Source organism: Grus americana, chromosome 2, assembly GCF_028858705.1.
Source record: "Grus americana isolate bGruAme1 chromosome 2, bGruAme1.mat, whole genome shotgun sequence".
NCBI lineage: Eukaryota > Metazoa > Chordata > Aves > Gruiformes > Gruidae > Grus > Grus americana.
In genome coordinates, this window is record NC_072853.1 from 98,577,250 (window position 1) to 98,590,402 (window position 13,153).

Below are 13,153 nucleotides of genomic sequence, written 5' to 3' on the forward strand. Positions count from 1 at the left end.
AGTCCTCCTTTAAAACTAGACGGTCCTTCCTATTTCCAGACCTCTAGACCAGAGTGCATTCATTTAGTCCAATATTCTGATTTTCTGTTTCCTAAATGAGCTTTACTGACTTTGCCCAATGCCTTATTTGAAGACATGGAATTATCCCTTTGCCATTCCAAACACAAACTCTTCCACCACACCTGCAAACCTTCTCCTCATCCTTAGTTTAAAATTTCAAGAGCTGTTAGGGTGCTTTCTAAAAACCAGCAACCCAGTTCCCCGTATGGCTTAGGTGAAACCTGTCTGTCCCTTTATGCCGGCTTTATACAAACTCTTTTATTCCAACAATTATCCCAACTCCTTATAAACTGAAATCAATGCAATTTCAGATGCAGAATTTCATTTTTCCATATATTAAAGGAGATTGAGCAGTCATTCAATACAGAAATGTAACAACATTGTTTAGTAATATAAAGAGAGTCACTATAAAAAAATCAGGTCACAGTATCACAGAATGAAAACAAAGTGAATGTATCAAACAGCCAAAACCTGTCAATATTGCTGTCAAGAATGGACAGACAGGAAGGTACAGCTGTTTGTCAGAGAGCTCATTAACAGTCCAAAAGGGGAATCATGCTCGTTACACAGGACACCTCACAACCTCTGAAAAGCACAATCCCGGCCAGCCTTTGAAAATTGCAAAGTGCCTTGTCAAAGTGAAGGAACCAAGGAAGAATTTCCAAAATTTAAGGGAGTTAAGAACATAGGATAGTTTGAGGAAAGAAAAGGAGTGGAAAAAAACCCCCCACAACAAACCCAAAATAAAAACCCAATGCAGTAGGTGTTTCCAGAGTTATTTTGATATCAACACATATCTGTGGTTCCCGTAAAGTTTGTGAGAGCTGTGACTTCAATTTCCAAGGTAGGTTATCATAGATTGGAATCTGCTGGATTTTCAGACAGCTTATATTTACCCAGTGTGAAGCTCTTAAAAATTAATCGAAAGAAACTGTTCTTCAGAATTTGAGGCACCAAGAAGAGCTTTTTAATTGCTGCATAGTGATTTCTGTCTCTTACAGGAGTGGCATTTTCACAATATTAAACAAGTGTTCAGTAGAGCAATAAATACAGGATATGGAGTTAATATAATTGTGTACCTTCAGACAGAAAAGGTTAGCTCAGGATTCTCATTCCTTACCTACACACATATACAATTCCCACCTTCCCCCAAAATAAATCTGTAATAAAATAACCTTTTATTTCAAACTAAGTTAATATACAGTTAGCATAACCAGGCTGGAAGAATTCCATTAACCCTAAAGAACCAAAACCAAACAGTGGACATATTACATTTAATTACTTACTAACCACTTGGTCTGAAGCTGTAAATGATAATTTACTAGCGGCTTAGCTATAAAACACTACCAAAATAGCATCTGTAACCCATAGTGTATTTGAGGAGGTTGGGAACACAATTAGTGACATATATTCTTTGTCCAAGAACAGAGAAAAGTAGCCAAAATCATCACGATTGGGCAATTAACCTGCTTGTTTCTGCAGACAACCTGCCTCAGTTGTGTGAAAAGGGAACGGGAAGTTTGTTTTATTTACAGCTTAGTATCAGATGGGCTGGTCAGCAAACCTAAGGTTTTTCAAGTCAATTAAGATTGAAATTGCCCTGATCAGCAGCTTTTCCTGAATGAAGGGGCAGAGAAAGACAAGCAATACACCTGTGAGTATTAATTGACTCTGCCTATCACAGGAGCTAACAAGCACAGTTATTCAGATATTTGCACCTGAGATTCTAATGGTTCTAGAAAACATCACTTAAAAAAAATTAGTAAGCATAATACAATATATTATCATCAGCTCTGAAGGGATTTTTGAAAGGCTTCCTCACAAACTGGTCTGCAGGCATAACAATCTTCTGAATTTTTAAAATATACAGAAGTTATTAGCTATCAATTAATACCTCAGTTGCTTCTCTGAAAACACTGGATCATCTTATGCCTAGCAGAACTGTTTCCTTTTTTTATTTAATAGTCCACAAAAATAGACATAGTTGTACTAGTCTCACAATACTATCAATCCTGGAATGTCTGGTTTGCTGTCATTTTAGATGGCAGAGCTGTGAATCCATTTTAACTCCTTTTCTCAACTTACCTTGGCTGTTTTAAAACCCATACTTGTCCACTGGGTGGTAGCAAAGTGCACTGTTTCAGAAACACTATAGCCACAACACACTTTAGACACAAAGGATCCAGGAAAACAGACAACAAACTGCCCGCTCTGCTGTACAGTACGGTGCACCCTGATCCCCTCCTTACACAAGATTTCTGGGGAGATCTAGAAAGACATAAAAGCAAAACAAACAAACAAAAAAATCAGAACTTTCTTTTACAGTTAGATCCCCGTCGTTGCCGAGTACTGCCACACGCTACTCATGAGTAAAGCTGTCCTCTGCTAACACCTCAGCTCCGTTCGCTTACTCTCTTCCCTTCTGCACATGCTGAAGCTTAGTGTTTGGAGTAAGAATTACAGAATTAGCTCTTTTGAAACCAACAGTTTAAACTTCCACTTGCCAAACAATCTCAAACAGAAAGTCTCAAAACAATACTACTACTATCTATTACTACAGAAGTAACGCAGGCCATTCGGGTTTTCATCTAGGTCTTTTCAGAAAGACTTGACATTGACTCCACCTTCCTACTACACTTCTGTTAGAGCTCTTAACATGGATAGCTGAGGGACTTGGTTTAGCTGTGGGCTCCCAAATTCATACTTCAATGCACTAAATGGAAATTGTTATGCCTCTAATAAACATGGGAGCCAAAAATACTTTGAAATCCTTCAAAGTATTAGGCTCCTCATATCCATGCTGGCATCATAAAACGTCAATCATGGCAGATTAATTGATTACAAAACACTCCCTTCATGAGGTTAAACACATTAGAGACAGTATTAAAAATGGACATTTATTGCACTGTCACATTTATTTTTATTTCAACATTTTATCATGTGAGCCTTTTTAGAAAAATGCCATATGGGTAAACACTGCAAGTAGAAAGTAGCCAGATTTTTAGCAACAACCTCTGCATCATTAGCAGTGTAAGACAAAACCAAAATAAATCCCCAACCAACCAGCCTTCTGATTAGCCTTGGGTTCTCAAATGGGAACACCTCTCCCAGTGTTAACTTACCATTACATTACTTTCAAGCATTTCCAGCCCTGGAGTGCCATTGGCTTGCAGCAGGGTATGTACCACATCATCAAGTTTGTTCTCCTCTGCAGCAGGAATGCAATACCTGGTGTTTTGTCAGAGGCAAAAAAAAAATTTACTGCGGAGTAAATAACTGTCCACAGCTACACAGTAACAGGCAATTCAGACCGGGACATTGATCAAAAGAAAGAAATTAAACACAGGCCTTCCCACACAGTCCTGGATTCATGGAAAGTTGTTTATTTAGACTCAGTCTAATGGTGTTCACTAGATGCCAAAGGACACAAAATCCCCAAAACAGAAATGTGAAAACTCAGTGCTCTGTAGAATCAGAGGACAGAAATCAGCAAGAGAATTATGTTCATTTTAATGGCACCAAACCAGCTAATTATGGGCAGAAGTTTGCATCTCATAAGCACCAATATATGTTCTCTTTATCATAATGGTTACATTTGTTACCTGTGCATCAACAAAAGAATCTTTTTATTTAATAAAGTTTTCTGTTCATATCAATCAGGATACCACAAATCACCTTTACTGTTAGTACACAAAGTAGCCTAAGACCTTCTTGCCTTGCTTACTAAACAAATCCCACATCCCTCCCTCTCCCTTGCAACAAAAGAATCACCTAAGAGCAGCCAAAGCAGCAAGAGAGATTTAAAACTCTGCTGGGTTGCACATCCTCCTCTCCTTTTGAAGCAGCTGTCCTCTCTGTGTTCACTGCCAGCAGTGCTCCCTACGCAGAAGTGACGTGAAATAACACAGGAGTCTCAGGTCTTAGCTTCACATGTCCAGAGAACTGCTATTTGGCTGGATGCAGGGAGGCGATATGGTTGACAATTAGCCACTACTCTTCCTTGCACACTCCCAGAATGGTTTATGTCCACCCAGGAGACACCTGTTCCCAAGATCTGGTAGTTGGTACCTGACAACTGTGAACTGAGCAGTGCAGCTCAGTGGGAAACATACTGCAAATCCTGAGATTCCCAAACCTGCCTTGAGTTGCTGCTGTGCTGGGCTTTATGTGACATTACTTTATTTGGATTTGTTATGCTCAGGCAAATAAAAACCATCTCCAGATTTATCATGACGTATCTCCTTCCACTTTAAGCAATGAGACCTCACCCTGGAGCCCATCTGCCCCCACACCAGACACACACACACACAGGGATTTTTCCAAACTTGGCAACAACAGAAGAGAAAGAATCTGGAAGGATTTTGGGGAAAGGGTGCAGTTTTCTTGTCATCCATCCAGTCTCTCCACCAATTTCATAAAGCCTTACAGACCTTGTCAGGATATTTACTTCTAATATGCACTAATATTAATTCCATAATGCATTACACAGAGTTCTCTGCCTGATTAGTCTGTAGAAGGCTGTACTTCCTATGATTTGAACATCTCGTTACTGTTCACTGTACTGATGATGACTTTGATTTATCTTTGTTGATCTTCAAGCCGAGAACCGGAAGAGATGACAATACCTACTTGCACAGCTAATTGTAGCCACAATAAGGGCTCTAATGAGCTGATTGCCTGGGTGTACATAGACTGGCTCCTTCCATATATATTAGCGACGATTAGGACCTTGCTAAGAAATCCTAGAGTTATAGAGAGGTGAAGTGGAAGAACCTCATCTTGATAAAAGATCAAGTCCCAACAGCAATTTTAAATGCATGCTGTGTATCAAATCCTTCGCAGTACCTGCACTGCTAACAGTGACACCTGCAGAACAGCTGTATGTGTGTAGAGTATTACTCTAGTTACACTACAATAACAGATTTTAAATGGTGATGAAAATATTTTAAATTCAAATTCAGAACACAGCAGAGCCCACTCTTTTAGAATCAGAAAATATAGCTGTAACAGCCAAAAGATTCAAGCACGCAGTCCCTCACAAGGTAGGCCGGGGAAAAAGCACGGGAAGGATGTGCGAAGAGGAGGGGCAGCACAGAAGTGCACAGGACTATCTGACTACCGGCAGGACTGAGGCACACACTGTAATTTCACTCACTCGCAATTCTTCATGTACCTATAAAAATGGGAGGCGAGCAGGCAGCATAGACTTCCGAGTGTCTTGGGCAGAAGAAGATTTTCTGCTTTTAACGGGCACTGAGGATTCTTCCTGAATAAAAAGGTTAGGTCACTGACCTCTGCCCTGCATGAAAATTGAGTTCTCCTGTGTTTCCTCTTCAGGAGGTAAATCTGAGAGATTAGACAGTGACCTGAGCAACCTACAGGTAAATGAAGCACCACTGATTTTAGCATCACAGGGATCTGTCCTTGGAAGAGAAGAATTCTGGATGCTGAGTGGACTTGGCAAGACAGAGAAGAGCTTTGGTGCCCAGTCACCTGCTTTGTTATCACTGAAAAAGCCAGTGAATGCAGTGCTGTCAGGGCTACTCCAGATATTACACCAGACCTAGAGTTATTAAATTAATCTTTTCCTCAATAAAGTTGGGTACTTTATTGCAATATTAAAAATTATAATGAGTTAATAATGCATATTAGCCTGACACTTCAGCCTGGCAGCCTTGCCAAATAATAGCTTTTACAGACAAAGGAGTTTTGCTTCTTCCTTCTTATGAGTTATTCCTGCTTACTATCCATGTTTCATCAAGGCAATCATCACGAGTACACCTGAAGCTACGTACTTATGTGTATAATAAGCAAGCCCATCAAGAAAAAGTAAATGGCTTCTTTGGTTTTATTCTTCTTGGCTTGGAAAACCAGAAAGAGTAGCCTTTCCTAAAACTCTGGCTGGCTGCATTCAAGTCTTTTCATTCAAGGCACATGTTTTGACACGCGTAGTACAAACAGTGGCCTCAGAACTTAATTACGGCATTCCTGAACGTCTTCTGTTTGGAATTTACTGTCATTTAGGACTAGATGAATGTCATAGAGAGAAACAGATTCACCTAACATTGAGGACAACGTACCTTGCTTAGCAATTTCTTCTGATAGTATATTATTATAAAAGATTAGACATTCCTGATTCACGTAAGAGAGGGAAGAGCCATGAAATGTCCATGATGGAAAGTGACAGAAACTCCCAGGTCTGCAGCATAATCCAGTGTTTAACTTTACGCCTTGGTATGATCACACACATTTCACAAACTTAAAATACTTAGAGAGAGGAACTCCTGCTTTAATGGTTTCCTGTAAGATTTCAAATCCTTTTTTCTGGGCTGTGAGCTTTCCGAATGACCACTGGGTCAGCCCTGCTGACATCAGCACCAGCTGAGAAATACGGAGGTTAAAGGTAAGGGCTGAAGTACACACTTTGCAGGTGAATGAAGTGCAGTTGACACTGCCACTGCCACCACAGGGATTCCTGGATGCATCAGGGGTCCTGCAGGCCTTCTCCTGTCACTCCACACAAGGAGCCAAAGGCTTCCATAGCTCAGGGTTCAAAAAGGGAACTGCTGAAAAGGAACCAGCTTCTCACCTTGGCAAGAGCACCATTTCAACAAACTTTTCTTCTCCATTTATTGCATTTTCTCTAATCAAGAAACACAGTTACATTGCTTATCATTCATTGTTCTCACTGATGATCCCCTTAGGTAGGAACACCAATGCCAGCAGCACTTGCTTCCTCTAATCCCTCCATTAGCTGTTGTACTTCCATTGCAATCTAACTCATCATCCTCTGTAGTAGTATGTATGCACTGAATTCAGGAAGGATTCACCACTTTCAAAACCACTGGTAAGCTGAGTGTTAAGAAGTGTCTACAAAATATGAAATGTAGCTAGCCTCTAACCAGTGATGTCCACACTGAGACAGCAGAATGATGTGTATAATCATATTAAATGATTATCATATACTAATAAAAAAATTAATGAGAGAAAATACTAGGGACCTGGTAGATACCAAGTTTAAGATATTTTGCGTAAAATAAGAAAGCAGTGCCTATTTAGTCAGAGCATGAATTCAATCATTTTACAGGTGACAATATGGAGCTAGCTTGACAAGCGTGTGTCTGTCAACCTAAGGAAAGCCTACCTTGACTACCTGTTATGTGGCTTCCATGTCATGAAAACTTTCCATAGATTAAACCCTATGTCAAGCAGAAACAGTTCATTGCTAAATATCTCAGAATAGAGCGTGGAAGATGAAGTGAAAGTTTTCTTCCAGGAAAGGGTGTTTCATGACTTAAGTTTATACTACTTTTTCCCATTAAATCTGAAATCACACACACTGAACCTTCTAGGTCAGATTCATTCATGCAAAACGTACTACACAAGCTGCTGTTAACACCAGCCTACAGTCACTGCAGAGTACGTGAAGAAAACAAAACACAGGAATACCTACCAAATGCAATCAGCACCAGTGTGTAAGTAGTCAATGTATGGAAGGTGATTTTGGTCTCGAGACCAGCATGAGGTAGAAAAGACCATGCCAATATTTAGCCAAGGAATTGTCACTCCTAAAACAAAGAGATTGAAAATGAGTTTTGAGTAACTGCAGTTTCTAATTAAAAGACAGTTCCAGAGGGCATTTCAGTTGAAAATCCTGTTCTATCTGCGAGCTGACCCTTAAGTTTTAAGTCCTCCTATAAGAGTGAGTAATTCACAGAGAATAATTTAACAAATTCAGCATTTTCTACTAAAAAATATCGACCAGCCAATAACAGTGCTCTTGAACATATTTGTTTTCTAATAGTTGTAAAAAATTTTTATTCTTTAGAGAATTTACAAATTCAAGTTGTCAAGCGTACATGTACTTGTAAACAGGTATCCTGTTTCCCAATTGGTTTGTTCAGGCTCAACACCTGCACAGGAGACTGAATTATGCTTTCAGCTAATGTTTCTACCAGTAAATTGCAACGGCATGTATGCAGCTGGAGCGCTCGTGACAATTTAAAAAAACTTGTGTGCTGCTTTGCCCAGCACTACAGACTAGGTTTGCAAGTAAGGAAGTTGCACGGCTCTGCCCTTCGTCACCCTGACACAAAGCAAGAACTCTGATGTACTGGCAGTAAAAGAAAGGGATACTGCAAGTACAACTGGTGCCTCCCAGGTATACGGCCTCAAGTATTCATTAATTCTTTATCTGCACACCTGCCTTCATTCCTTTAAATGCCACCTGCTACATACAATTGTGTGTCTACCCGGTCAGCCAGTGAACAGAGGGGCCAGAAAGAGGGAGAAGACTTCAGTGACTACACCACCACATTTAGAGGACACTTAGACCTGCTGGAAACATAGAAAAGAGACTTGCTTACCAGGCACAGCACCAAGATGTCGCAGGATGGATCCTGTATTATTAGGAAGGACTGTGAGGTTCCACCCATGCCTGTTTGAGGGGTGACAGAGGGGCAGACACATGTCAGTGCACATTCCCAGTGCCAATACCCCCAGCGCCAAGCTGCCCCGCCAGCCTCGTGCCCCCACCTCCACTCAGCACGATGGGGCAGCTGGCATGAGTCGACAAAGTGAGTGGATTTGGTGATCTTACCTTGAAAATGGTTCAGATTTTCCCACGGGAAAGCCACTCCCGTGGGTATTTGTATCTACTTTTCCACAATGCACTGCTACGTGGCAATCTTTCTGTTCCACTATCCGCCAATATTCTTGCTGTGGTAAGAGAAAGCAGTAATGTATTTTTAATTCACTGAACAAGGTATATCGCATAAAAATAAAAATCCCAGAAATTTAGAGGGCTTTCATGACCTCAATATAATTCAACATAAAACACTGCTTGAAAATGAGAATATAAATACTTAAAAGTAACAATGAATTGGGAAGACAGAGTTTAGATCCTCTTGGCTCCTGTCCTTCAGCACATGACAGATTAAGACTTCTTTCTCTCCCCTCAGTTCATCAGCACTTTTCTCAAATATGTCAGAAAATTTTAAAAGGAAGAATCAGTACCACGTCTGTCTAACCGTTTATTTTTCTCCCACACTAGACAGCCTTAAACTCCTTATGGTAATGCCTGAACGTCAACTATACTGAATCCCCATACTCAATCCCCTGAAATACAAACTTTTATCACCCCTTGTGTTGGCCTCACCTCTACTTCAGCTACTGTAGGCTCCTTCGTGAAGCACATGTTCATGATGTTTCTTGCTGTTCGGTAGAAGGTTGTTAAAGAAACAGACCTACCCTGTGGAAAAAGAAAATAAAATTAAAAGTGAAAATAAAAAAAAAATGTGCCTCCATTCCCCCTGGCCTCACTCTTTTCCTTACGTGCTCAATCCCAGATCACCACAGGGGCAAAGACGACAATGTCTCCAGTATACGTGTGGGTCTAAAGCTCATCTCTTATCTGAGAAAAAATACCTCAAAAGATACAGAAATTTAATCACATCGAATCACCCAATCAACCATCCTAAAGGCCAACTGAATGTTCCCAGAAAGCCACACACACTGCTTTGTCCAGCACAACTCTCTGTGTCTGATAAATACAGAAGATGGACACGGCCCAGCTTTCTACGACAGGTTGCAAAGGACCCAGTAGGTAACCCTACCTGCATTTTACAATCAAATCCAATAGGTGATCAAAGGACCACACTCTTTACACACAGAGAAACAGGTGAAAAAGACTTAGGAAATTCACAGAAACATTCAGCGTCAAACTAGTATTGTATTTGACGGAAGGGGGTCACAAAAAGTAGAGTTTACCAAGATTACCGTGATCACCTGCTTACAAAATCTAGTTATGCTCAATTCAATAAAAGCAGTTCAAGTGCAAGGAACCAGGACCTGTTATTACAAGACTGAGAAGAGTAAAACACAGTAGAATTGCCAAATAAGTGCACTCTTTCTTGGCACTGCTGCAGGAGCTGGACGAGAAGAGGATCTGACTTGGTTTTCTGCTTGAGCTATACCTAAGTTTCTGAATACCTGCTTTCACACATATTTATAATACCAGATGCTCTGGGAAGCATCCTCTGAAGGTTTTGAAGGCAGGAGCATGAGAACCCACTTGCTCCTTTCGGCCCAGACATACTGGTATGCCCAGACAGGAACACCCCTATCCCCTTCTCTGCTCCAGGGCAGAAGAAACATCCTAAGAAGCTGTGAGCCACGAGAGCTGGCAGGTGCCGCACTAGTTGCTGTGGCCATACTGGTTTGCGGCCATTGCTGCAGGAAGAGACTGGCATCACTCTGTAAACGTGAAGTTGAAAATATCTTTGCCCCCTCACCGGATCTACCACTCCTTCCTCTAACATCGTGTCCACTGGTTGCCCATCTGAGCAACCACAGACTTAAAAATTCCACATAAATGAACATTTTATTACTTGGACTATTACCTTTCTAGTTTTTCAATTATGAAACAGATATGCCAAACCACCTCAGTCTTTTCTTGGGTTTAATTTATTTAAGAACTGTGCCCAAGAGTAAACTCGAAACAACTATACAAGCAGCTTTTCCTCCAGAGGCCAAGTCTATCACTTTGCCATGCTCCTACGATTGTAACATTGTCACTTTTTTAATTGAATGCAGCATAATTAGCTGTAACAAAAAAAGTTTGTGAAATGCCCGGGGCCTGGGGCCCTCTGATTCCCATAAACTTCAGAGTTAGATGCTCTGCAATACAATAAGCAATTTCCTTCATCTTTTAATGCCCTCATGAATCATTTATTGAGGCAGCCTTTTACAACAAAACCTCTCGTAAAACGCAGGGCCAGCACCAACAGTCGTCACACTGGAGCATAGACTTCACCGCTCACAAACCAACACATGCTCTGCAGCAGCTTCCTCATTTCAGTTACGTGCCTCTTCCTCTCGTCTTACACAGAAAAATAAGAATAAGAAGTCATCTTCCAAGATTAACCGTGTCTTTCCATTTTTCAGATATGCAGCAAGCAAGAAAAAAAGCAGAAAAACCGAACAGTTGAGCCCTTTACAATTGCACATACTCGTTCTTCCTCTATCAAGAATGTGGTATCTTTTTAGTCTCCTTAAAGTTGTAACACAAATTAAATGGTTGAGGGGGTTTTGTTGTCTTTGTTGTTTGGTTGGTTGGGTTTTTTTAATCTGAGGGATCTCGTAAAATTTTCTAATGCCAACTCAGAAAATAATTTAAAATGCTGTAATGGAGCATTTTAACCAGAACACAAAATTAATTGCTGAAGAGTAAAATACCCTTTTCAACACCCTCAAAAAATATTTCAACAGTTCCACAACTGTCCTGGGAGCTTCATGCTGCTGAGCAGAGACTCTGTTTCTGCAACAATATGACAGAGGAAGGTTTAAGGAACAAAATTTCCTAGATCCTGTCCTGATTCTTCTCCATGGCCTCTGCATCGGCCATGAGAGCCAATCCAGAGCATCACCACCACCACCACGCCTGGAGGGAAGGCACAGAGAAGGACACTGCAACACTACAAATATTAAAGACATTAAAGCAACCATAAATATGAGCAGAATACAGAGATTTTGCAATAGTCACAGGCGGGAAGGAGGGACTTCTGTTAAGCAGAGCCTGAAAAAGCTGCGTCTCTGGCTGAAAAGGGCTCAGCGTGAGATTTCTGGGATAGTTCCATGTGAGGGCTGACAAAACTTGCATTGGTGATATCTTCTGCGTGTCTCTCTAACGGGCTTGCTAATAAGCCTTCAGTTTGTTCTGTATGGAAACAAACGCTGTTTTCAGTCAGCTCCAGTACAGATTTTTAAAATATTTTCAGAGCCAAAACTGGGGAAAGAAGAGTGAAAATCTTGCAGCAGATCCTTCTTTGATGGCAGCAGTTTACTTCACGTACTTACAAACGATGGCATTTTATTAGGTAGAAAAGCCATACATTTAGGAGTAAAGAAAGCAAGCGCAGCAGCCTGCAGCACACACTTAAAAGCACAGCAGGCTTTACAGCCTGGAAAGGAACAACATTGAAAATAATTTGGGAGCGCTGGCAGAAAGTCAACCAAACACAAAGGAGATTTACTCTAACCTTGACATGCGATATGGTGGTAACTGCTCCTGGAAGACTGGATGTCTCTTTCTAAAATCATGTTCCAGCTCAAGCACGTGCTGACTGCAGAAATTACTGTGTGAAATCCTAAATGTATGGCCTCTTCATGGTCTGAAGCATAGGCTTTATGGCCTAACCTGGACTACAGCCATATGATTGTGATCTTCTCCTCCAGCCCTCAATCTGTTGACCTGGGCATTTATCAAAGGGGTAGGGGTTTGGTTTTTTTGGTTTTGTGGTTTTTATTTTTAATTGGAATTAGCAATGTGCTTTAGAAAGGAACGATTACAATGCCATCATCTGTGGAAACTGTAACACGAGGACATGTTCTGTTAAACAAATTTCAAATTTTCTTAGAAACATGTTAACAGGTAAAGAACACTCCCCCCTCCACGGACACACGCACAGCAAGATACCATCATTCAAGAAAAACAGAGAATGCAGGATTAAAAGGCTTGTTTCATAAAGTGCCATGAAGTACCCTCTGCTTAAATCCATAAGCCAGCACCACCTCACCTCAGTCTTATTAAAAAGCCTAGTGACGAACTATAGTAATTTTATAAGCCTTGTGGGCTACTCTGGTGCATGAAGATTGTTGCATAATTTCTTATTTCTATGTCTTGAGGCTTGTTCTAAGTGACATAACCAGTTCTCACGCATCAGTCCTTCTACAGAGCTTTCCCCCAAGTGCTGTGAAAATGAACTCTCTCTGCGCTCAGACTGACCAGGCATCCCGCAGGGCACTTCGTAACATGGATCTTTCTGCAGATTTGTTTCCCTGTTTTCTCCCCGGTCCATCACCGGTGACAGCAGCCCTCAGTCTCTGCACCAGAGAGGAGAGTGGGATGAGATTCAAACTGGCAAGCCCCAGTGTTCGGGAAGCTGCCGGCACCACGGCGGACAACCCAAGGCGTTGCCTGAACGGCTCCGTGTGCTGCAGCTGCTTTGGTGGATGGGGGCCTGCAGTCTCAGCAATGCTCGTCTCTAACAGCTTCTATGCTCAGAACGAAAGTATTTCTATCGGGTATTGCTGG

At 41.2% G+C, this 13,153-nt stretch overlaps 1 protein-coding gene across 5 annotated transcripts in view; it reads right to left on the minus strand.

Moving 5' to 3' along the window:
• JARID2 (jumonji and AT-rich interaction domain containing 2) overlaps nt 1-13,153 on the minus strand; it is a 225,449-nt gene that overhangs the window by 10,786 nt on the left and 201,510 nt on the right. For all 5 annotated transcript variants that reach the window (XM_054813974.1, XM_054813977.1, XM_054813973.1 and 2 more), the window contains exons 9-14: nt 9,218-9,310; nt 8,660-8,778; nt 8,427-8,497; nt 7,514-7,628; nt 3,183-3,288; nt 2,146-2,328 (exon numbers count right to left, since the gene is read on the minus strand). In XM_054813974.1, coding sequence (XP_054669949.1) covers nt 2,146-2,328; nt 3,183-3,288; nt 7,514-7,628; nt 8,427-8,497; nt 8,660-8,778; nt 9,218-9,310 — 687 coding nt within the window. The remainder of the gene's footprint in view (nt 1-2,145; nt 2,329-3,182; nt 3,289-7,513; nt 7,629-8,426; nt 8,498-8,659; nt 8,779-9,217; nt 9,311-13,153) is intronic.